The 26,903-nt window shown below is 39.5% G+C and overlaps 1 protein-coding gene across 2 annotated transcripts in view; it reads left to right on the plus strand.

Moving 5' to 3' along the window:
• LOC149155011 (ubiquitin family protein) overlaps positions 1 to 26,903 on the plus strand; it is a 190,086-nt gene that overhangs the window by 95,294 nt on the left and 67,889 nt on the right. For both annotated transcript variants that reach the window (XR_016263238.1, XM_089442756.1), the window contains exons 3-6: positions 10,131 to 10,210; positions 10,462 to 10,540; positions 10,652 to 10,761; positions 10,887 to 10,951. Coding sequence is in view for 1 of the 2 variants with exons in the window: in XM_089442756.1 (XP_089298882.1) it covers positions 10,131 to 10,210; positions 10,462 to 10,540; positions 10,652 to 10,761; positions 10,887 to 10,951 (334 nt within the window). In the remaining variant the exon portion in view is untranslated. The remainder of the gene's footprint in view (positions 1 to 10,130; positions 10,211 to 10,461; positions 10,541 to 10,651; positions 10,762 to 10,886; positions 10,952 to 26,903) is intronic.

Genomic DNA, 26,903 nt, shown 5'->3' on the forward strand with positions numbered 1-26,903 from the left:
AAAGGAAATGATAGATTATGAGGAAACCTTTGCCCCAGTTGCCAGATACACTTTTATCCGGTCAGTTATATCTCTAGCAGCTCATATGGGATGGCAGATTCACCAGATGGACATGAAGACAACCTTCTTGAACGAGGAGATAGAGGAGGAAGTGTACATAGAACAACCCGAGGGCTTTGAGAGTCAGGAGAGGCGCACACGTGTGCAAATTGAAGAAGGATCTATACGGGCTCAAATAGTCTCCCAGGCTTGTAGCAGATGGGGTTTGTCAAGAGTGACGTAGATCCCAACCTTTACTATTTGATGGTAGAGGATGAGCCCCTCATTCTAGTTTTATATGTGGATGATCTATTTTTGACAAGATCATCAGGGCTTATAGAGGATTACAAGAGGAACTTGGCAGCATAATTTGACAAGAAGGATTTGGGGTTGATGCACTATTTCCTAGGATTAGAGGTATGGTAGAAGGATGGGGATTTCTTCCATGGGCAAGGAAGATACACTACAGACATTCTGAAGAGGTTCAAAATGCAGGATTGCAGACCCATGTCTACACCCATGATTACCAACTAGAAGAAGATAGGTGCATCAAATGACAAGGATGTCGATCCCACCTTGTATAAACAACTCTTTGGGTCTCTCATGTATCTAGTCAACACTAGGCCAGATATTTGCTTCACAGTCAATACCCTTAGTCAGTTCATGGTAGAACCAAAAAGGGTACATTGGGCAGCAACGAGGCATATTCTGAGGTACATTTGCGGCACAGTCGAGTATGGGTTGAAATATACTCAAGAGGATGCCATTAGACTTTGTGGGTACACAGATGCAAATTGGGCAGGCAGTTCAGTGGATAGGAAAAGTACCTCCGGGTACTGCTTCAGTGTTGGATCAGGGATGGTGTCTTGGTGTAGTAGGAAGCAGAAGTCAGTAGCACTGAGTTCTGTAGAAGCAGAGTATATGGCAGCCAACACAGGTACATGCGAAGCTATATGGCTTCGGAAACTGCTAGTAAGCTTGTTCAGGCAGAGGATGGAGGCGTCCAGTGTCTATTGTGATAATCATAGTTGCATAAAGCTCTCTGAGAATCCAGTGTTTCATGACAGGTCGAAGCACATCGATATTTGGTGTCACTTCATCAGAGATTGTGTACAACGAGGAGCAGTCTAGCTACAGTATGTTCCCATAGAAGAGCAAGTTGTAGATATACTCACAAAAGCTCTAAGGAGAGCTAAGTTCATCTACTTTAGAGAACAAATGGGTATGGTGGAGAACTCGTTTCAGTAGCAGGATAAGCTATTTTGGATGTTGTAGTTGCAGCAACAACAAATGAGAGGGAGTTGCAATGTTGACGACAATATGGCAGGGTTAGCAGCAATACAAATGCAACATATATAAGAGTTGCTCAGTAGTTGGTGGGTAGCAGCAGCCAGACATCAGTAATGTAACAGGAGATGATGCAGAGACAGAGTGTTGCTACATGAAGCAACAACGCTTATAAAAGCATAAAAACATAGATTGAACCATATAACAACAATCATCTAGAAGTTATAATCTTCATCAACCACATCCACACGTAAGTAACATGCAACATATTGAGTCTCATGATTCATTAATCTTAAAGTTTCAAGCTTTCAAAGTTCAATATATAACATTTATCATCATTGATCACCAAAGTTGTACTTGTAAGCTAAGTGTCACCATTACAACAAAGAATATCTAACATGAAATGAAATGTTATAAAATGAAATGAAATGAAACAACTTTCAACTTTCACGAAGCATCATATTCATAATTCATTACCAATGAGTTATAATTGCCAACTTCAAACTTCAAACTTAAATTGTCATATATTGTTTACAAAAAATATCATAATAAATATGAAAGAGTTAACAAACTACTAGAAACTAGAAAAGACAAGTAAATCTATTATCTACAGCTTCCTCTTGCCGCCACGAGAAATGTCTAATTTCTGAGCAGGTCGTGGTACTGGTGGTCTTCTAGGAGTCTCCTCCTGCATAGTTGCACAACTAGAACCAGAAGGCACATGCCCTCCACGTGAGGATGTAGATGGAGGCGGCGACAACAAAGGAACAATAGTTGGAACTCGAGCACTGGCATTGCTATTGGATGGTGGGGGTGGCATGGTTGTTGTTGCTTCATCATCATCTCTCAAAAGTTCTGCTTCCAATTCTTCAAGATGTATAGTGGCATCCTCCAAATTATTGTCCTCTGGGTGGTTGTCCCAAATTTTATATGTTGGATCCTCATAAGTCCGATCACAATAATGACTCAACAACCTCAAGTTATAGTGCACATAAAACAAGCTTGCTACCCGGTTTTCATTGAGTCTGTTTCTTCTCACATTACGTATGAAGCTGTAGGTGCTCCAACACCTCTGTGCAGAAGAAGTATTTACAACTTGTGAGAGAACTTTTTTGCCAATTTTGGCAAAAGTCCCATGCCGCCATATGCTTCCCACCATGTGAGAGCATCAAATTTGTCTCTATCTTCCATTGCATGCGAAGAACCAAACAAACAAGTGCAATTGAAGTATCTGCCTAATTCAAGATGTAGATTAGCACACTCCTCCCTATCAGGGACTAGCTTATCTAATGCTTTCATATATCCCTCTTGTACCTCTGGATTTGTATGGGGTTTGGCCCTAACCCTACTCCAGGTGCAGGTTTTCCCAACTAAGATGGAGAGTAGTATTTTGGCATAAGGATATACTGTTGATTTGGGGTAGCATCGGATGTGCTCTAGACCTCAAATTTTGTAGGGAGGCTTGGGCACATGTATTCTAAAGAACCCATAGAGCGTTTTGGGAAATTCGACCCAAAAATGATTTCATTAAAATAATTAATATTTTTTAATGAGACCCTAAGTCTAAACTTAGGAAATTAAAAATATTAATGGGTATTAATCTAATTGTGTGTGTAACTTCTAAAAGAAGACAAGGATCAAGCTAAAATGATCTTAGCCATTGATTAGCTTCTAATCTGGGTCGTTGAATGTCAACGAGAAGATTATTTAAGGGACAACAAATATCGAAACAAATACACTGCAACCTTCACAAAATAAATATTGCGGAAGAAATAAAAATGCTGGAAGAATAGATGCACACACACACAAATAAACAGTTATTTTTGGATTAAGTTTCCGGAAAAACCCAACTCGAGAAAACCAATGCAGCAACTGAGGGTTTTAATATTGTGCAGTAATAAATCTGAGTACAAGACTATTGGGTCTCCAATCTAGCAATCCATATAGAGAAATGACTAACAATAAATCTAGTGAGAAAAATCTCACTCCCACAGGCGATCGACACTGACCTTGGCTCAAGTTGAGCTGCTCTTTGCTGCCTCTGCGCAGTCACTGCGTCAGCCTACACAGTGCTGCGTCCTCACAACTCAGAATTTCTTTCCCTCTCGCTATCTGATCAACTGCTGTCTGGAAGATGGATCCTCTTGGCCTTCAGACTCTCTCTCTGGCTTCTGGCATTGAATCACTGCTTCTCCCCAACAAAATACGAAATCCCCTTTGAAGCATTGCACTGCCTCTACGTGGCTCTGCGCTGCCCCTTTGTGGCATTCACTGCCTCTCTGCAGTGCACTCACTGGTACTGGAAAAAATTCCTTCGGCCTTACTATCCCTGCCCCTCTCACTGCTTCGAGCTCACTAGCTTTTTCTCTGGCAACGCAGCGCTGCTACTTTGGAAATCGATCTGCTAGTGAAATCGAATTGCTGGTGTGTGTTCTGCGAGCCCCATTGAGTTTCTTCTTATAATCTCTCGTTGAGACATCAACGACCACGATTGAAACTTAATCGATGGCTAAGATTAACTAGAACTCAATCCATGTCTTTTTCTAGAAGATTCTCACCATGACTTAATTAATACCCTTTAATTAATCATATTTCCTAAGTTTAGATTTATGAAATATTAAAAACTGATTAATTATTTAATTATGTTGTCTCTAGGTGGAATTTCTAGAAACGATTTTTGGATTTTGGAGAATACATGTATTCTAGCCTCTCCACCAAATTTCGTGGCTAGAACACATCCAATGCTACAAAAACTAACACTCCCTCTTAGTGAGGAATGTGTTCTAGCGCTGCAACCCACTGAAGCAACACCTTGTTTTTGCACCACCTCTTGTCACGCTGCTGATGTCTAGCTGCTGCTGCCCACCAACTACTGCGCAAATCTGATATACGTTGCATCTGTGTTGCTGCTGGCCCTGCTGAACTGCTGCCAACACTGCATCTACACTGCAACTCCCTCTCCATCTGTTACTACTGCAATTGCAACAACTGCAACTGAAAAACATCCAAAATACTGAATCAACTGTGATCAGTATGATGCATCTATCTCTCGAGTCTCTGACTGCTGCTAGTCTCTGCATTGTCACTAAAGCCTTTGCGCTGCTGCTGACTCTTCTTTGTGCCAACTGTACTGCTGCCAATTCGTCACTACGCTGCCTAGTATCTAACACTACTAGCCACTGCATCTGTCACTTTGGCATCTGACTGCACCATCTGACACTGTTCCATCCGGCCACTGACATACTGTGGACTCCTGTAGCAAGGTTCTGATTCAAGAGGTGGCCCTCCTCAAGAATCTTGCCCATCCTGTAGCTCTATGGGGCTAAAAAACCAAATCACCCGACCTCACTCTTCGAGGTATATCGGTGATCATGGCAAACTCTTCCTGAGAGGACACTGGGTGCTACAGTGCCCAAGCTCACCACATCTGAAGCATTTGACCTTGGAAATGTCCTTCCTCTTGCGCTGCTCTTGTTGCCCTTTTGATACAAGGGCCACATTCTCCTCTTCCTTCACTCGCTTCGTCCCACTGCTGGTGCTAGTGCCACTGATGGTGCTCTTCACCAAATCTCACCTCATCTCTTCCTGCTGCAGATCAACTGACATTCGATACCACTTTGACAACTTGTCTCTGCCAAAAATACTCTGGACGAAGACCTACTAGTCTTCGGAAACGCTGTTTAGAGCTAACCGTACAAATTATGTAGGTTGGGGTGCTGACCCTACTATAGACAACTGGTCTTGGACATCTTGAATCCTAGTGAGAAAGGGGTCTATGCTCTCCCCTTTCTGCATCCTTGTGCATCTCAACTTCTCTTCAAGATACATCTTCCGCTGCTTCGAAGATCCCTGGTATAGCGTAGCGAGAGCTTCCCACATTTGCTTGGCAGTATCTTTGCCAGCTATGTGAGACACCACATGATCTCAAACCCCATCGAGAATAAGCCTCTTTGCTTTCGCCATGTCCTTCTTGTAGGACTTCAGCTGATCTGCATCCATGGGTACAACTACCACGTTATCGATGTAGGCTTTGAGATTGTATTCATCTAGATGACATGAAATTCTTGCTTTCCAGATCACGTAGTTGGAGGCTCTGTCCAACCGATCCTGATCTCTCAGCCTTGCTGATGCCATCTCTGCAAAAAGTCGAACTCCTCTTCTCTTGTGCGCAGTTGCTGACCGACTCTACGCACTCTCTGCTGGAGTGGGAAAATCTGCTCACAACTACTGCTGCTCTGCAATGAAAAATCAAAATTTTGGACTAAAAGTTCCCTGTGGAAAGAATTCCCTCAGTGTGTGCTCTTGCTTCATCCTGACGCTATTCTGTACCAGCAAACTGCTGCAAAATAACTGTGTCCCAGTTGAAGATATGCTCTGCAAGGAAAACACTACTTCTCCCTCTGCCTTTGGTAATCTTTGATTTGGAAAATTTATTCTTTGTCGACCCTCTCAAAGAAATAAATTTTTCCTCAAAAATTGACCCTCCCGGCCAAAGAGACTGCACAGCCCCTGGGGTTTCGAACAACTGCTTACGTAGTGCTTTGAAGCTCCTTCTTCTAGCCTGCAACTAAGCTCTCTGATTTCAACCTGTGCTCTGATACCATGCGAAAATTCGGCTAACCCCGAATCCTATTGCAACAACTGATGTTATTTCTTCTATTTGTTAATTTAATTAACCAAATTATTTGCTGTGTGCTACGACAAATATCGAAACAAATACATTGCAACCTTCACAAGTTCACAAAATAAATACTGTGGAAGAAATAAAAATGTTGGAAGAATAGATGCGCACACACACACAAATACATAGTTATTTTTGGATTAAATCCTTAGAAAAACCCAAATTTTAATATTATGTAGTAGTAAATCTGAGTACAAGACTATGGATGCTCCAATCTAGCAATCCATACAGAGAAATGGTTGACAATAAATCTAGTGAGAAAAATCTCACTCCCATAGGCTATCTGACACTGACCTTGGCTCAAGTTGAGCTACTCTTTACTACCTCTGCGCAGTGACTGTGTCAGCCTACACAGTACTGTGTCAGCCTACACAGTACTGTGTCCTCACAACTCAGAACTGCTTTCCCTCTTACTATCTGATCAGTTGCTGTCTGGAAGATGGATCCTCCTGGCCTCCGAACTCTCTCTTTGGCTTCTGACACTGAATCACTGCTTCTCCCCAACAAAATATGGAATCCCCTCTAAAGCACTGCGCTACCTCTGCGTGGATCTACGCTGCCTCTCTATGGCACTTACTGCCTCTCTGCAGTGCACTCACCGGAACCGGAAAAAATTCCTCCGGCCTTACTGTCCCTGCCCCTCTCTCACTGCTTCGATCTCTCTAGCTCTCTCTCCGACAACTCAATGTTGCTACTCAGGAAATCGATTTGCCAGTGAAATTGAACTGCTGGTTTGTGTTCTTCAAGCCCCATCGAGTTTCTTCATATAATCTTTCGTTGAGACATCAATGACCACGATTAAAACTTAATCGATGGCTAAGATTAACTAGAACTAGATCCAAGTCTTTTTCTAGAAGATTCTCACCATGACTTAATTAATACCCTTTAATTAATCATATTTTCTAAGTTTAGACTTAAGAAATATTAAAAACTGATTAATTGTTTTAATTAAGTCATCTCTAGGTGGAATTTTCAGAAACGATTTCTGGGTTTTGGAGAATACATGTATTCTAACCTCTCTACTAAATTTCGTGGCTAGAACACATCCGATGCTACAAAAACTAACATATACCAGCCCCCTTTGTGCTATTCTAGCCCTCAGATATCATTCTCGGATCTGTTCCTTCAATCCTACGAGCAACTACAGTCAACAGCTCGGCCTGCGGCCCTCAGCCTTCAGCCTTGCAGCCCTCGACCCTGCCTCAAAACCATAAATCAGTCCTGCTTGTGGGTGGTCCTTACTAGGTGTACACTGCTACAGACCTACCCATAATCTTATCAACTAGACCTTCAACAGTTCACTCACTGGGACTGGAAAAAATTCCTCTGGCCTTACCATCCCTGCCCCTCTCTCATTGCTTCGAGCTCACTAGCTCTCTCTCCGGCAACTCAACGCTGCTACTTAGGAAATCGATCTACCAGTGAAATCGAACTGCTGGTGTGTGTTCTCCAAGCCCCATTGAGTTTCTTCTTATAATCTCTCGTTGAGACATCAACGACCACGATTAAAACTTAATCGATGGCTAAGATTAACTAGAACTTGATCCAAGTCTTTTTCTAGAAGATTCTCACCATGACTTAATTAATACCCTTTAATTAATCATATTTCCTAAGTTTAGACTTAGGAAATATTAAAAACTGATTAATTATTTTAATTAAGTCATTTCTAGGTGGAATTTCCAGAAACGATTTTTGGGTTTTGGAGAATACATGTATTCTAGCCTCTTCACCAAATTTCGTGGCTAGAACACATCCGATGCTACAAAAACTAACATATACCAGCCCCCTTTTAGCTGTTCTAGCCCTTGGATATCATTCTCAGATCTGTTCCTTCAATCCTGCGAGCAACTACAACAGCAGCTCGGCCTGCGGCCCTCAGCCTTCAGTCCTGCTCAGCACTACCTCAAAACCATAAATCGGTCCTGCTAGCGGGTGGTCCTTTCCAGGTGTACACTGCTACAGACCTACCCACAATCTTATCAACTGGACCTTCAACAGATCTTTGAGGTGCTCGGCCTACCAAAACAGGTCTGCGGCCTGATCTCTAGCAGTCTAAGTCACAGGACACGTCCTCCAAGGTCCCGTGTCCCGTATTTTACGTGTCGGACACGAAAACGGCCCTAAAATGTGTCGAAAACGTTTTTCATCGTGTCCTGTAAAATGTAAAACGTATTCGCCGGTTTTCGTCGTGTCCTGCATCTGATTCCGTTGATAGAAAACATTGCCTGCATAAGCTGCAATTTTTTTTGAAATAAACAAATAATTTTTGAGTGGGGCAGCTTAATGATCAAGTCTAGGCCCTAGTATTGATATGCTATTCATGGTAATGTTAAATTCTTAAAGTAAAAGTGACATTCTCCTTAATCTTCATTTTCATCCTTTTACTTAAATTTTTAACATTACCATGAAATGACTTAGGATGTTTGAGAGTGGTTCTGGTCTCATTGGATTTCATATGGAGAAAGTAAAATTTTAGATTTTATTCAAAATGCAACAGACTTATCAGTTTTTTCAGGATTTCAGGATTGGGAGATTGTAATGTTTCCAGGTGACACCACCTGCTCGTGCTACCCCTGCCACCAGTAGAGGACGTGGTCTACCTCCTATAGCTCCTACTTCTAGTTCTTTAGCTTCTAGAGCATAGCAAACTCCACTGCCAACTCCACCAGCACTAGCATCTACATCTAGAGGGAAAGGGAAAGCTGTGGCATTTTCTCGCAAGAGGGGTAGAGGAAATCAATAGGATTAGACTTTAGTTATTTTCTTATGTGCTTGTAAGTTGTACATGAACAATGAACATTGAATATTCAAGAATCAAGACCAAGCATATCACATTCTAATTTCTAAATAGTAAATTTTGATTCTATTTATTTTTTTAAAGTGAACTATGAACTTTGAGAAGTAATTATATTTTAATTTGATTAGATAAGCTGCAACCTGCAATTTAATATGGATAAAAAACTATATTTCGGTGTGTATATATATATATATATATATTTATTAAATATATATAAAACGTGTCCCCCGTGTCCTGTTTCCAGGTCGCTGCGTTTCGTATTGAATACTCGTATTTACGTGTCCTTCGTGTCTCGTGTCCTCGTGTCATGTGACTTAGCTAGCAGTGTATCTGCTTCCAGCCTTACTCGGTCCTCCTCCCACAGAAATAACTCCTGAACTTGGCTCCTAGTCTTGGCTGCGACTCTCCTCTCTAAGACTGTCTGCAGCTAGGTCCTTTAGCCTCTTCTCTCCACAAGCTCAAAGCCCTCAAACTTGTGATTAGGCCTCTCCATTGGCCTTCTATTTATACTTTTGTGTGAGTGTCTTGGGGTTCTTCTTTGTCCTTCAAGGAACCCTCACTTAACCACTCAACAACAAATTATAATTTAATATTAATTACCTTGGGTTCCAAGCCCACAACTTTGGGTCCAAAACCCCAACACTTGGGTACTTTGCCCAACAAACTCCTTTTTTGTGGGTTTTCTCCACTCGGAAATACCTTCTGAGCTACCTAAATTTCAACACTAGTTTATACCATTAATACATTACATTTTTTTCACCAAGGGAATCCTTTCAGGGAAACCCGCAGATGCTTCCCCATATTTGTGGATGGCATCCCTAGTGAATGCATCACGTAGACTAGTGCACCTCACTTAGGGTGACTAAAACTGGCCTCCTGCTGGCATAGAACTATCGAAATGCCCAGCAACATTGTCAACAACTGGTTGAATTAACCTCGCCAGCTACGATTGATACATTTATATATGGTGGATCACTTTAGTCTTTGAGCATGAACACTGAATACTACTTGAAATTTGAAATCAGGTCTATATTTGTAGAGTCTTGACCTAACTACAACAATAAAGGGCTAGATGAGAAGAGGGATTCGTTCTTAGATTGAAAAAGCATTTCATTAGTATTATTTTCACATCCAAGGTTTATTCTAGTGAATATGTTAATTGCATATTCTGTGATTGTGCTTGAGGCATACCCTATATGCAGATGAAAGTGTGTTTGTTTGAGGCTAAGCAATTTCTTTAGTTTACTGTTTATGTTACTTAGTTGAAGTTACATGGATTTAGTTTGCTGATTATGCCTTGTGTCCTTGAATAATGATGGTTAGCAGACTCCTTGTTGGCTGTTGTCGCACCTAAGCCACCTGCAAAACATATACAGGATAGAGAGGCAGATGATGAAGATGACTTGGTGAGGTTTGATTTATTTACTACAAGTTTTAAGCTATGTATTAAGTAGATTTGTCGAACAGCAGAAGCTTGATGAAGAAATTGCTATGTTTTGGGTTCATGAATTTCAATCCCTTCTGTTCTTTTTCTTTCTAGAAATGAACAACTATTCCTTGTCGCAATATACGTGGTCGTGCAGAGGAGTTAAGTTATGAAGCATTCATGAATTTAGTAGATGCTAATAAATTCTCAATTTTTTCTATGGAACTCTAGCGATTTAAGCTTCCAGAAACAGCACCCCAGTGGGAAAAGAATCTTGTTTTTCTTTTGCAAAGCAAATTGAGAGTACCAGGTATTGATGTGCATCTTTTCTCCAACTACAGAGATTATGTTGGCATTCTTGGTTGTCACATAAGAATGTGACAGAGTAACCTTGTTTTTTTACAATTACTTTGGTGAGTAGATGTCCTGTTGATGGCAATTTTCTCTGTTAGTCTGAAGACATGGGCATTGATTTTCCTGTGGTTTATCGTGGCACCTGTTGCATATAGATGGGATCTAGGACCTATATATGTAAGTTTTGAGCCCAACATAATTCTTTAGATTTCATATTCAAATTCATATATGAAACTTTCCAATCTTGTTCATATATATATATAGACTAACAATGAAATAGTTTCTTTTACTGTCTGTTACAGATTCTTACTACAGCATTCTCTTTGATATTCTTTAATCTTGGGCAGCGCAGACAAGGGGATGCCAGGTACTATATGATAATCCATGTTAAGAGACCAGTGGTTCATCACATTCTTCTACATATAACAGACATGCTATTGCATCTGCCATCGTCCAGTCTTCTATCTAAGCAATTAAACATTGTATTAAGCATTATCATACTAAGATTCAATGCATAATAGGCTGCAATCATTTTCATTCTATTAATATAAATGCTTGAAATGATAGAAACTGTAGCTTGATAAATTTACAAGCTTACTTTTCACACCATGTTTATGAGATGATCTAGTTATAACCTCTTCAGAGAATTATGGAGGATCCTCTCATTGGTTTATAATGAATTATATACTATGGATATATCAGAATATTTTCTTAATGGGAATTAATGTCCTTTATTGATCCACTATTTAAGAACTTGTGACATCCTTGTCGCAGCCAACTACCCAGTAAGTGTTTCCAGGTCCTTAATGTAGTCAACACAAGTATAGTCGGGAGGATTCCAATATATATATATATATCTATGTTGCATGGGGACCCGTCCCCACCAAAATTCATGGCGTTTCTTACGTCCCAACGATCCAGGTACTTTGGAGCTCGTCAGAAATGTCCCCAATTGGCCGGGGACTCCATCGGGGACTTCCAGGCCGTCCCTCGAAAAATTGGGGACTTTTCAGGGTACTTTAGGACGCCCCACAATATCAAGCACATTAAACTTAAAAAAATAAAAAATAAAAAATAAATTTTAAAACCTAAGTCTTAAACTTTGAAGTCAAAAAATTTAGAAACAAATTTTGAAACCTAAACCCTATCGCAACTTAAAGTTATCGACTAAACTAAACCTATCACATACACATTAAACTAAACCTATCGCATACACATTAAACTAAACCTATCACATACTACACAAAACACTACACGGGGACGACGAAGGTATACACTATTACAAAGAAACAACAACGAAGGTAAACACAGGTTGCGAAGGTTGCAAGTAAACACTGAGCTTGAGCAAAGGTTGCATGTAAACACAATTTGCAAGGGTTGCAGGTAAGAGTTGAGCGAACTCTGAGACGACGAGCAAAGGTAAACGTTGAACTGATAACAGCATTCACAAAACACTACACGGGGACGACGAAGGTATACACTATTTCAAAGACACAACAATGAAGGTAAACACAGGTTGCGAAGGTTGCAAGTAAACACTAAGCTTGAGCGAAGGTTGCAGGTAAACACAGTTTGCGAGGGTTGCAGGTAAGAGTTGAGTGAAGTCTGAGACGACGAGCAAAGGTAAATGTTGAACAGAGAACACCATTCACAAGGACAAAGGTAAACAAATTTGAGAGAACTCGAGTGAAGGTCGTAGGTGAGGTAAGAGTCAAGCGACAGGGTGAAGTCTGAGACTCTTAACTTGGGATTTATAATTAAATTTTATTGAATTATTCATGTTTACAATTTACAATCACTACACTCCATGAATTAATTTGTCTTCAATTTGAACTTGTCTCTTTCTCCATGTTTGTGACAAACCTTTTCTTAGCATGAATCTTTGAAATTTCCTTATGCCATAATCACCATGACTTTAATTCCATGTTAAATATATGCAAGAGACAAGCACGAGAGACTATATGATATATCAATGTGCTACTAAATTACTAGTGGTGTTGTCTATATACATAGCAAGTTCCATTATTCATTTTAGGAACCAATCAACTAATTCCTTGGATACATTAACATAAACATCATTTATTATATATAATTTATTTCACTTTATGACATTATTACTTTTATACATAACATTTGTTACTCCTGAAATTAACATTACAATGGCTAACTCATCTTTAATGCTTAATGCTATAAGGTAAATAGACGGGATGGTAATACTTTTTGTGCTCTGTAAATAATAGTGATTCTGAATGATTATGATATACATTACACTGATGACAAGTCCCGCAAGGATCTTAATTTCTAGACTCTTCATTTGGGATTTATAATTAAATTTTGATGGCTTTTTCATGTTTATTGTGTTATTAAATTTTACTTTTAGTCTTTAAAGTTTAATTGCTACTTAAATTTTGAAATGTTTCATCATGCATGATAGAATGATTATGTAGACAGTAGTAGATTGTAGGTTGTAGCAAACTAATAGTACTTCTTAAGTTCTTGACAATGGGCAATGATGAGGAGATTTGTTTTTGTGATGCACAATGATGATTAGATAATATTAGACTTTAGTATTTTATTTTGTAATTTGAATTTCAAAATTAGTAATAGTTGTAATTTTTATATTTTAATTTATCATTTATGTTTATGCTGAATTACTAAATTTTATTTTAATTTTAATTTTTTAATAAATATAACAATTAGTTGCCACACTTGTGGTCCCCAACCCGCCATCCCCTGAAAATTTGTAGGTGCACTCTAGCCGTCCCAAAAACTCATCTGCCCATACCCCTCGTCTGCTCGTCCCCACTGCCAGTGCAACATATATATCTATCTCTCTCTCTCTCTCTATATATATATATATAGATATAGCCCCCAAGGAAATTCTCATGGGAAACCTAAGGGATGCTTCCTCACAATCATGGATTGCATCCCTAGTAAACCCATAGGCGTGGACTAGTGTGCCTCACATAGGGGGAATTTGAATGTGGCACCTACAGCCATGGAACTAGCTAAATACCTAGCAACATTGGCAAATAAGAAGTTGAGCAAATTTTTTGGGCTGAGAGGCTTTCAATTGGACAAGTCTAAGTTGTTTTTTATGTTTAGTGGTATAGGTCATTACTGTCCTTTTGATTATTGTTGTGCTCGTTATTGTTAATGAAGTGTTGCCATTATGTCATTGCAATTGTCAACATCATCATTCTTATTATTGTTCTTAATGAGTCCGTACATTAATATTTGGACTTTGCGTGGCTGTTTCCAACAGTCGAATGTTTTGTATGAAAATCATGCGTCATGAAAACTATGTGAATTAATGCTAATTTTTTGTTCATAAAAGAAGGGAAGATAAAGACATGTGAAGGCAATCAAGTAAAGACAAAAACATGACAAACTTTGGAAGATGTAAAAGAAATTTATTATAACTGTTACAGCAAAATCTAGCAGCCTAGTTCAAAGCCTTGCTAGGAAACCTAGGTCTTAGGGTAACAAATAGATCAGTAACAATTGTGACCTCAATGGCCCTTTTCCTGTTATTCCATGGTCAGATGTTATCTCCACAAAGGAGGCTTCCTTGGCAAGGCTTAGAGGATAGATGACCTAGGGTTACTAAGACAAATGATTCTCTAAGAATCTTGCTAACAATATCAGCTAGAAAGATTTTCAATAAAAGAAGGCTCAAGGGTGATAAGAGGTTAATGGTTATGGAAGAAGGTATTGGCAAAGCCTTGGATGCCAGGATAGGATTTACAAATGTCCAAGTACACTTTCAACCAACCCCAGTAAACTAAGAAAAGGCTTTTATAAGTTAGGGTTTCCACAGTGGGCAGATTTATAGCATGCAAGGCCATACAACAACCAAGAGATAGCCTACAAAGGATAAGTTAAACAAAGGGTTGAAGGATATTAGAGAGCTAAACAAGGGATAGGTCAACAAGAAGCTTTTAATGGCTGAATATGCATAAAAAGACAACATAAACCTATGATGTCAACCCTAAATTTGATAGTAAAACATTGAATAAATGATAGGTTTTGCTTTTAAAAGATTAATCAATGCAATCCCTACCTAAAGGACAGTAACATATAGGAATAAAAATGCTATTAAATGTAGATTTTGACCAAATCCTAACCCTAACTACCACGACAAAGAGAAAGAGAGAAATTAAGAGTGATCAACAAAACAATACTAGTGCCTTAATTCAATTGGGCAATGGAGTCATTAGGTCGAGGTCAAAGTAGGAGGACCTTGGATGAAGAAGGGTGGAAGACAATTTGCTTCCCTCATAAACCCTAGCCACTTCTTTAATAGGAGGTTTAAGGTCAAAGGATGCATGAAAAGAAGTTCCTTTGATGAATTATTGAATGACAAATTTTGCATAAATTTATAGAAACAAGAGTTTGTAAAAGATATTGCACTTTTTAATATGGCTCAGAAATTACATGCAAAATGGAAGAAAATAGCATTAAATTTACAGCATCTTAGATGAAAGTATTTATTGATGTCAAATAGTGAATTGGTCGTTGTTGAGTAATGTTGTCATTGTTGTCAAAGCCCAAATATTAGGGATGATGCCCTAGCTTTGGGATGATCAAAGCATGTGATAATACTTCAAGAAGCCCTAATGAGCAAAAGGGTTTAAGCCCTTAAATGCAAGATTGACATACAAAAGAAAATCAATGAAAAGGTGGTCAAAACCAAAACAAATTCAAGGGAGGAATATATCATCACGTAGCCCCCATCAAGACCTTTCCAATGGTATATGGCACTCCCTCTAACTCCTCATAGTTGAAGAGAAATGATTTTTGGATTTTTGATGCTCCATTTGGATACCCTATCTTTGAATGCATTTTTACTCCATTTACCTAGGTCAAATGAACATATAACATACATGGTGGTAAAGCTTATCCAAAGACTTTTCCAACGGTATATGGAACTCCCTCTAACTCCTCACGGTTGAGGAGAAATGATTTTTGAATATTCCCTATACATTTTGCCCGTTGCACAAGCCAGTCTAGCCAGTGGACAAGTCGGCCTAGTTTAGGCCCCAAATGCACTATATATAGGTGTGAGGTGATCCAAATTGGATCCATGAAAAATTCTCAGAGTTCGATGACTGTATCAAATCATGACAGACTTTAAGAAACTTGTGAACACGAGCTATCAGGAAGGACCTCTGGACGGTGGCAGTTTGTAGCTAGCAAGGAACGACGAGGACCTCGGTCAAAGCGCGCTAATCGAGGCCCATGGAGACCGCGCAGGACGCAAACTAGCAGTGAGGAAGTTCGGATCAGAAAATGGAGGCCATTTCTGATCCGCGATTAGCAAAACCCCTCAAAATGGATTGGCCCCAAGCGCTCGGTCATAAGGGAAAGTCGAAAACTGTGGGAAAAGCGCTGAAATGACAGGCGGTTCCCGCGCTCCAAAATCGACGGAATATCGGAGGCGTTCTGGGCGATAAGCGGAATTGTCAAGAGACCCAGTGATGCCATACAGCGAACGACGCGTGTCCGGCAGATGAGAGAGAAAACCACCTCTCATCGTGGGCTAACGTCCGAGCAAGTCAACCGCGTGATAAGAGCGAACACCGTAGGATCTGGGGGCTCCAGATCTAACGACGGAGATTGCACCCGATGTATGACCAGATCTGGAGGGAGAATTAAGCTGCGGCATATAAAAGATTGAAGTCCGATTTGACCGCTGAGTTGGCGGATGAATCATTACATAGAGTAACCAAAATACCGAACCGTTTGAGGAAAGAGCTGGCGCAGTTCGTAAGAGGACAAGTGGCCACTTCCCTGTAAGACGTTACACAGTGGCGATGACGCAGAGGCAGGGAACTCCAAGCAAACAGTAGCAGGCGATCCGAAGAGGCGGAAGAGGAAGCGAGCAGTCATAATACAGATTGGCTTTAAGCCATGAACAGACAGAGAACGAAAAAAGAGAGTGAAGCGAGAAGACAGTGAAAAGAGAAGACAGTCGAGAAGGAGACAAAGAAAACACAGAGACAGAAGCAGAGAACAGAGAGCCGAGCTGACCTGCAGAGTTAAGGCAACATCGAGTAGACAGAACTAGGCTTGAGAGGTTCAAGCAATCCCAGAGAGGATATTTGTCGGGAACTGAGTACCAAATTGGGCTCATCCCACTAAGACCAGTTGAGGTTGAGACTTAGTAAGAGGGAGTTTGTGCACTCTAGTGGCTTGGGGAATCCAAGAACCACCCTACTAAGCATCATATGTTCCAGGAGACTCAATTCGAGCTCCTCTTTGTAAAAACTCTATTCAAAGACACAATGAAAGAAGGCCACCACTGAAAGCTAGACCGGAGACGTAGCCCAGGAGGATTGGGTGAACTCCTTATTAAATTTTGTTGTGTTCTGTTTTGCTTGCTGTGTTTCTCTTACTGTTTTCCAGTGTCTGTGTATTTTGCAATCTTATCGATCCGTTGCCTAAGATAACATAGACACACACCAACACATGAGTCTGTAATACCTTCATTCATTAATTTAATTAACTGAGATCATTCACTAGTGATTTTCAGATCATGAGGAGGAGGCATTTTAGCAATTCACTTAAGGAAAATCTGGATCTATTGAAACAAGCGAAGAAAGGAAGTGTTTCTGGGGTTCATATCTCATGAACCGGAAGTGAGGAGAGGCCGGATTAGGAAGGAATTTTGGCACAATTTTTGAAGTTCTTTTTGGCATCATTCTTGTAGAAGTTTGGAGCAGATCTTGCAATTATCCTTGGAGAATTTTGGGGCAGATGTTGAAGTCATTCTTATAGAAGTTTGGAGTGAACCCTGATGTCATCCTTGTTGAAGTCTTGAAGCATATCCGAGTTACCTTTTGACGCAGATCAATAGTCTTTTCGAGGCAGAGTTTCTGAGGAAGATTTGAGCTACTAAAAGCACAATCCAAGGTCTGTTCTAAGGCATATCTAAAGCAGTTGATTGAAGGTATGAATTAGAATCTATTTTGTTGCATTGGAGGTTAGAGTTACAATGGCATACTTATTAGAGTAGATCTGAAGTTGAATATGTTTAGGCAGAGATAACAATGATTGTATATTGTTGTATTTGGGTCACTATCCCTGGTACGAGAGCCCAAGAGTTTTTTTCTTTCTTTTATTGTTGAGGGTGGCAGGGTGGTGCTAGGGAAGGAAGTTGTAGCTTCCTTCAGGAGGTTGTCGCCTCCTTCCAGTGTGAGCTAGTAAATCTAGGGTTGTAGCCCTTCCAGACGTAGTTGGTAAACTGAAAGTTGTAGCTTCCCTCAAATATAAATAAATTGTTTATATATATATATATATATCCTATGTTCCTTTGATGTGATGTTATTGGTTAATGCTCTTGATACTATATTGTAAGTTAATGTGAAACATGATTCACGCTCCCTCTAAGTGTTTCCAACAATTGATATTAGAGCAGGTTACCCTCTAATAGTCTAATCACTGGAGGGAAGATCGTGAACAAATATGGATCATATGGAAGGCATCTCTTCAAGGACAATTCTGGTGTTTGATGGAAATGATTATCCACTATGGAGCAATTGCATGGAAACCTACTTGAAGGCTTTAGGAGTGGATGTTTGGCTCTCCATTGTAAATGGCTACAAAGTTCCTAAAAATGCTCCAGCTGATCCTCACGACAATAAGTTGTTCAATTGTAATTCAAAAGCTCTTCATGCCATCACAGGTGGATTGTCAAGAACCATCAAGTCCAAGATAATGTCCTGCACCACAACCAAAGAAGTTTGGGATAAACTTAAAACTCTATATGAGGTGATGATAAGGTCAAGCAGGTCAAACTTAAAAAATATAGAGCTCAGTTTGAAAACCTGAAAATGTATGAAAAAGAAGATATTGTGACCTATTTTCTTAGAGTAGATGAAGTTGTCAACTCCATCAGAGCATTAGGAGAAGAATTTAAAGATCCTTTGGTTAAAAAAAGGTCCTGAGATCGCTTCCCTTGAGATACAACGCCAAGGTATCTGCATATAGAAGAAACCAAGGACTTGACCAAGATGAAAATGGAAGAATTACATAACACGCTTACTGTTGAAGAAAGTGTAACTAGGATCGGTCTTCATAAATGTACTTTTGATATTTGTATTTATTCAAGAAAAGAAATATTATTTTTGTTATATTTATCAATGAGTTTCTTGCTCATTGAAATAGGTCTAGCACATGTTAAAGTGCTATAGGTGAGTCAAAGAGTCAAAAGAAAATGTTGAAGACCTTAAGGGCATGTTACACCATGTATATATTTGTATAAGAGTCAAAGAATATCTCTCCAAGCAAAGTCAAAGTCCTCTCCATGCAACGACATCATCAAAGAAGCAATTCTGATGCAAAAGAAGTGAAGTCGGCCTCAAGTCAGCCTAAAGGAGGGACAATCCTCTATATATAGAGGCTGTCCACTCCTCCAACGACAAGCCTACAATACCTATAAAATCAGCGAGAAGGAAGACGAGTTAAGGGTGAAGGGAAAGCGAGTTTAAGGAGCCTCTAGTGCAGCGAAGAAGGAGAAGTCTAACCAAAGTTGAAGGGACTGTTTTTAGGGTGAAAAACAGTCACACGTGCAAGAAAAGAAGGGCAGTCTGTGGTCATAATAACAACATGATCACAGTGATATATATCTTTTCGTTTGGGCTAGTAACTTAGACCTGTAAGGCCTCCTACTCAAGCGAAGAAGAGGGTCTCTCAAGCGAAGGAGAAAGGAGCCAAAAGTATAAGGGAAACCTCCCACACGTGCGAGAAACTAGGGCTGCAGTGCTGTCACATCAAGTCTGCAACTACACATCAAGAAGAAGCTCAGTTGGACAAGAGAAGGAAAGTATCTTCATAGGTGAAGGATCTCACTAAGGATCAAAGATAAGTCTCTCTTCTAGAGCTCACATAACAAGGTCTATCACTAGTTGCCAAAAGAAGGAGGACAAAGTGCCGAGGAACGAAGTGCCGGAAGGAGGAGGACGAAGTGCCGGAGACAAAGTGCAGGAAGAAGGAAGGACTTGACTTGTGCTTGGAGGATATTCTTGTCAAGGGTCTAGGGTTGTCATTGATCAATAAGAAGCTTCAATAAGAGAGATTTACGAAAGTGTTTTCCTCTCTAAGAGAGAGAGGTTTTTCCCTGACAGGGAGCCAACATCTTGTGTTCTTGTTCTTATGTTTTTGGTAGTAGTTTGATGAAGTAAACACACATGCATTTATAATAATAAGAAGAAGATTAAGCTAACAAGATAAATTGTAAAAGAGCTTCACAAATTGTTATCAAGTCAAGAAGAACCCTACTATACCTAATTTCCCTAGATTCTTCAACACTTATAACATACAAAATGAGAATATATACAAAAGACGGACAATCAAACAGAGAAGCAACCTTTAAAGACACAAAGAAGAGAAGAAATAAAGAACTCAAGCTAGAAGACACACACGACGATGAATCAGATATAGAAGAAGAAAATTTCATCAGGAAGCTTAAAAGAGGAACCGTAAAAAACAAAGGTAAGTTACCTTTTAAATGTTTCAACTGTGGTAGAAAAGGTCTATATGCTAAGAGATGTTCTTTCAAGGAAAATAAAATCTTCTAGAAGAAAAATCTTTATTCTAAACAAGACAACAACTCTTTAGATGAAAGTGATACAAAGGAACCAGATCAGATGCAAGAGAAGCTGTCTTCATAACCCAAGAACGTCAAGATAATGATTGTGATGACGAAGAGGTCAATGCTTCAGACGATGAAGAACCAAATATGGGAATAGATTCTTTTTGGGGACTCATAAAATATTCAAAGACTGAACAGGAAGATGAAGATCTTCAAGAAAAATTGAAGAATAATGAAAAGGAAAATAGCAAGCTTAGAAATAAAAATAGAGAATTGAAAAGCCTGCTTGAAAAATGTGATGAAATTATCTCCTTAAAGGTCCAACTTGAAGAAGCAAATAGAGTTGAGGAAGTAATAAAGACTCAAATGATGAAGAAAGAAGATTGTAAGAAGTTGGAAGAGGAAATTGTGACATTGAGGGCTGAAGTTGATAAACTCAAAAGGAATTTGAACAACTTGCTAGTATTGGATAATATTCTCAATTGTCAAAGATCACCAGACAATAAAACAGGTCTTGGCTATACAGGTGCATCTTCAAGCAATGAGGACAAAATCTCCAAGGAAGAAACTAAAAGAAGTCATGTTGATGATTCCAAGAACACCCATCACAAGGATCAACAATGGATTGAACCTCCTCCAAGGCAAAATAACTTCAGAAGATCATCCTACTCTCCCAGGTATGAAAATATCTTTCTTGGTCATTGTTACTCTTGTGGAAATTTTGGGCATAAAGCAATTCATTGTAAAATCAATACAAGATGCAATTATGCAAGGAGCATGAATGATTATGGATTTAGATCTAGAAATGTCCATGGATCTACCAACAGAAACTACAATCCATTTGAACCACTAATGAATCAAAACATTGTATGCTACAAGTGCAATAATCTTGGTCACAAGGCACGGGATTGTAGGCTTGTGAAAGAGAATGCTCCAATCATGTAGACAGAGAAGCCAACTATGACACGGGAGAAGAGAAAGAAAGAAAATTTCAATCTAGCATTGATCACTGAAGATAAAGAAGATGAATGGTACATAGAGAGTGGATGCCTTGACACATATGACTTGAGATCAAAAAAAATTTGTCAACCAAAAGCGACAGTGTTGCGTTTGGAGATAACTCTTCTATCAAGATATTTGGAAAAGCTATAGCAAGTTTTGTAAGCAAACATATGAAATTACAAAATGTTTTGATAGTTAAGGATTTGAAGCACAATCTTCTCAGTGTTGGCAAGATGTGTGATCAAGGGTATAGTCTCTTGTTTGACTCCCGGAAGTTCGAAATCAGAGAAGAAGACTTACGAAGATTGGTTACAATAGCCACAAGAAGACCAAACAACATAAATGTTCTAGACCAAGCAGGGCGAAAGAAAATTGCAGCGAAGCAAAGGAGCTGAAAGCACAACAAAGAAGGAAAGGACAAGAAGACAGATGTAGTGTTGAGTGCCATATGTTCAGGGGGGACAACCCCAAAGACATAAGTCACCCTTTGCCATTGAGGTCAAAGGGTGAATGGGTAATTGTTGAGTAATGCTATCATTTATGTCAAAGCCCTAATCTTAGGGATGATGCCCTAGCTTTGGGATGATCAAAGCATGTGATAATAGTTCAAGAAGCCCTAAAGAGCAAAGGGGTTTAAACTTGAAGCCCTTGAATGCAAAATTGTCAGTCAAAAGAAAATCAAGGAAAAGGTGGTCAAAACCAAAGCAAATTCAAGGAATGACTATACCATCACGTAGCCCTCATCAAGACCTTTCCAATGGTATATGCGACTCCCTTTAACTCCTCACAGTTGAAGAGAAATGATTTTTGGAGTTTTGATGCTCCATTTGGATACCCTATCTTTGAATGCATTTTTACTCCATTTACTTAAATCAAATGGAGGTATAACATACATGGTTGGAAAGCTTATTCCAAGACCTTTCCAATGGTATATGGAGCTCCTTGTAACTCATGTTTGGGGAGAAATGATTTTCTGAATATTCACTATACATTTTGCTAGTTGCATAAGATAGTCCACCAGTGGGCAAGTCAGCCTAGTCTAGACCCCGAATGCACTCTATATAGGCGGTGAGAAGGAGGCATTTTAGCAATTCACTCAAGGAAAATTCAGATTTCTTGAAACAAGCATAGAAAAGAAGTGTTAGAAAAGAAGTGTTTTTGAAGTTCATAGCTCATGAACTAGAAGTGAGGAGAGGTTGGATTGGGGAGGTTATCTATGTTGGTGTGTCTACCAACAACACTCAACCTCGACTGTTTGCAAACCTACACTGGCTAATCTGACGTGCTAGCGGCTCCTTATGTGCGTTTCTCTATGTGTGGCTTAGAGCTTACTCGATCGACGACTGCACGTGAACTATGCACCGCCGTTGCCCCCACCTTGCCCCACGGTTGCCCGTCATTTCCTTTGCCCCAACCAGCTGTTGTGCTCTCAACCCCACGATGCTTTGCGATGGGTCCTGTTGGCAGTGATATGGCTCCTCCTAGCACCCACAACTAGTGTTATTAAGACTGAATCGATTGGTCTGACTGTTTTAAGGAAAAAATCGGTTTAGACCGGTGCTTTGAACCATTTTTGGCTAGTTCAATACCGAACCGGCTGATGCTGTACCAGGTTAGTAAAGCCATGTAGAACGCAGCAAGCAGGGTCTGTCTTGCTCTTTTTCTTTTAATTTTTGTCTTAGCTGGGGACTAGCCCACAATAGGTGCCTAATATTAATCTTAAGGCCCTACTATTGCTATGAAATTCATGGTAATGTTAAATTATTAAAGTAAAAGTGATATTCTCCTTTATCTTAAAGGATGCTTGAGAGTGGTTCCGACCTCATTGGGTTTCATATGGAGAAAGTAGAATTTTAGATCTCACTCAAAATCCAGCAGGCTTAACAATTTTTCAGGATTAGGGGGATTGCAATGTTTCTTTTCGATTTTTTCATGTATGAGGGTATTGAACCAACATTTAATTAAGAGCACCAATCTCTCTATGTACCTTGATGTTAGTGGCATTATTTATTGAACTCCTCTATCATGATCCTACTAAAAATGTACCCATAACTCAAACATAATCTTGAATTGACATGCTAAGCATTTTTTTATCTTATTTTAATGCTTAGAGGGTGATATTGATGACAAAGATCCCAATATAGGCAACTATTTTGATGATATGTAGGTATTTGTTGTAGCATGATTTTTTTTGGATGCTAGAGGCCATTTAGGTCTAGAGAAGAAAGCATAAAGAAGCTCAAATGTAGAGGATTCTATGCAGAGTACTGCTTCATCATTAGGTACACTTTCATTATGTTTATTTACTTCGCTATTATTGCTCTTGCTCTTGTTATGGGGTCTACAAGTACATTAGATGGATGTAAGGACTTAGCCCTCATACGGAGATTGAGGAGGATGCAGAAACATCCCTTGATTAGATTGGCACTTGAAATGGACAAGAGCCTAGATCTTGAAGGAAGGATTGCAGTCTTCCAGGCTAATGATTGTGACTGAAGAGGCGTCCTATTTAGAGGGAGTAGACCTGTCAGGTTGAATGTAATAGTTTGATGAGATGATGAAAGCAATGTGTTCTTCATGCAAGGACCATTCAAGATGACAAGATGCAATAGTGTTAGATGCTTCCGCGATATTAAGTTCAACAGTGATAAGGAACATGCTCTCAGAGGGAGAAGACTATGATAAGATCCTAGCACCTGTTGCCAAATGTACTATTATCAGATGTATGTGAAATTGGCTTCCTCTATGATGTATTTAAGGAGGAAGCATACTTAGAGCTACCTCAGGGATTTGAGGTGCATGAGTAGGAGACCCGTGTTTGTGGGTTGAAATAATTCCTCTGGGCTTGGTATACTTGGATTCATGGACATCTGATGTAGACTCCAACCTCTTCAAGGTTGAAGGTATGTCTTTGATATTTGGTTTTATATACTAATAATTTACTTCTGACAGGGTCAGATCATCTCCATGTTTTTATCTATAAATTTAATTTTGATGTAGGATCCAAAAGTATAAGACGGCCCAGTCAAAAGATGCATCACTTGGGCAACCCTTCAATCACTATATATTGCCATTTGACCTCATCACTTGGAGCAATTTGGATCACCCACAAGATCATTTGATTTTTGCTCACAAGTGTGAAAGAGAGGGAGTCAAGAAGACCGAAATTTGATCTGTGTTGACCAAGCCTCTTTCTGATTTGTTTGACCAAGTTCTGGGTAGTGTTGACAAAGACTTTCTGGGTAGTTTGACCACAGTTGACTAGGGTTTTTGAGGCAATTGAAGGAGGCTGAAATTCGATCGCTTGACTAGATTTTGACTAGGTTGCAGGAGGTCGAAAATGTGGTTTGTTTGACTAGGTTTGACTCATTGGATATTGTGGTTAGTTTGACCTAGTTTGATTGGAAAAATCAGATTGTATCTCTTGTTGAATTGGACAATTTCTCTAAGAAAAGGTTGTTGGGTTTTTCCCTAGTTAGGGTTTTCCCAGGGTAAAAATTTGTGTGTCTTGTGTTTGGTTGTCTCTTCATGATCCCACTATAATTATTGTTTTACTGTTGAGATTTTCTATGTGTAATTGCTTAATGATGCATGTGACATAAATGAATGAAGAAATCATTGGAAGTAATTATCAGATTAGAATATCATGAAAAATCAACATGGTATTAGAGCTAGGTTGAAGAGCAGCCTTGAAGAAGCCAAGTTTGAGAAAGCTTGTTTCAAGTTATTCTACTAGGGCTTGCTCGCATTAGCCCTCCTCATTTCAAGAGATCAGTCACACAAGAAACCTCAGACTGTTTAGAAGAAGGCTGTTTGAATTTTGTTGTTTGCTGTTTGAGGTTGAAGAAGGATGAAATTCTGTGACAGGGGGCTGAGAAGGCCTCAGTTTAACTGCGAGGGGCCAAGAAGGCCTTAGGGCTAGTTGCAGGGGCCTGAAAGGTCTAAGGAGTTGAGTAAACTAGGTCGTAGTCCTAGAAAGGACCAAGAGGCTTCAAACCCTTGGCAATACAGGACCATGATGCCTCAGAAATGATGGATAGAAGTTGCAAATGATAATTTTTGGTTTGAAAAGGTTATTCAACTGCTCTTACCATTGTTTGAAGGAGAAGCTTGGAGTATTGGCTATAAATATTGCTAAATTTGAAGCAGACTTTGAAGTTGACCTTTGAGGTCACTTGTTGAGACAGGATTGGACATTGGACACACTTGTTTCAAGTGTCATTAACTGATAGGGCATTCATAAGCTATAGGGAAGAAGAGGCCAAGTTCCTCATCAGTTTTGGAGACTGAAATCCTCTTGTAAAGGCCGAGTCATTTTCAGAACTGAAGGACAAATTGTTGCTATTGCTACAATATTTTTGAGGAGGCAAAGCTACTTGGTTTGGAAGGAGGGCTGAGAGCAATCATCTAAAATCTATTGAGTATTTTGTTTGTGCCCTAGAAGAGGGCCAAAACCTCTAATCTATGAACAAAACCTATGGACAAAATTTGCTAATGACTCTTCTATAAAGGAAGTCTGGATCATGTTCGTGCCACTTGATTATTGTTACTTTCATTAAGTATACTTTGGAGATTTGTAGCTATGTTTTGACGTGCAATATTTTGTCCTCGTTGATGATAGTTGGAGGGTGTTGTTTCTTTACAGTGCTAGGCAGTAAAGTTGTAGAATACAACCCCTAGAAAGGCTATAATGGACCATTGATATTTATACATTTTCTTAGACTGATACCAAGATGGAACACCATTGATTGATTGATGACATGATGGATTTCATCACATATGCAGAGGCATGGGGACTCTATGGCACATTCTTTTCCACTTATGGTTTTGGACATTTGGACATAAAATTGATGAATTATTTCATCTATATTGGCTACAACAAGAAAATTTGCACATGACAGTTTGTTGGACTTACAAAAGGTGTAGATGAAATTTGGAAATATTAGGGTTTGTAAACCTTAGAAGACTAGAAGTCTTGGATGAGAAAGCCATAGGGTTTGTGGATAAAACCTTAGAGCTAGACCTAGATTGATGTTTCTGTTGAAAGAAGAAACCCTAGCTCATGCCAAAAAGGAAAGGAAAGCAACATGTTGATGATGAGGATGAGGATGAACATTTCTAGCTTGATGAGATTGCAGATGGATTTCAATGATTTCTGCAAGAAGGCAAGGATCAAGAGGGAGTTGACAAATCCCTCCAATCCTCAGATCAAAAGATAAGTACTCTATGTCTTTCTTCCTTGTTCATTGCTTTAATTTTGGTTAGCCTCTTGTCTTTGTATCTTTTTCTTGGTTATAATCATTTCTTCCATGACCTCCTAATGAGGGTTGCAAGTACATCGTGAAGGTTGCCCAGGCTTTGGCAACAAATGGAAACATCAAGAAGAACGAAGCAAAGTTTTTGACAAGACGTCTCTCCTAAGATCAAGCATAAACTCAACTGGAGTGGTTTGTTTACAAGAGGGGGAAATTGTACTAACATCTAGAACCGTGCTAGATGACCAGAAGAGCTCCTAGTTTAGAGGGAGCAGGCATGCCAACAAGTTTGAAGGATGCCATAATGAAGGAAATTGCGCTGAGACCTGAAGGGAAGTTAGTGGAGACTTCCAAGTGGATCTACAAGATCAAGCATACGATAGATGGTAGCATAGAGAAGTATAAAGCGAGATTCATGGCAAGATGGTTCTCCTAGAAAAGGGGAGGGGACCATGAAGTGACATTTG

Source organism: Pinus tabuliformis, chromosome 9, assembly GCF_031772625.1.
Source record: "Pinus tabuliformis cultivar Carrire ecotype Pingquan chromosome 9, CPIR1, whole genome shotgun sequence".
Lineage (NCBI taxonomy): Eukaryota > Viridiplantae > Streptophyta > Pinopsida > Pinales > Pinaceae > Pinus > Pinus tabuliformis.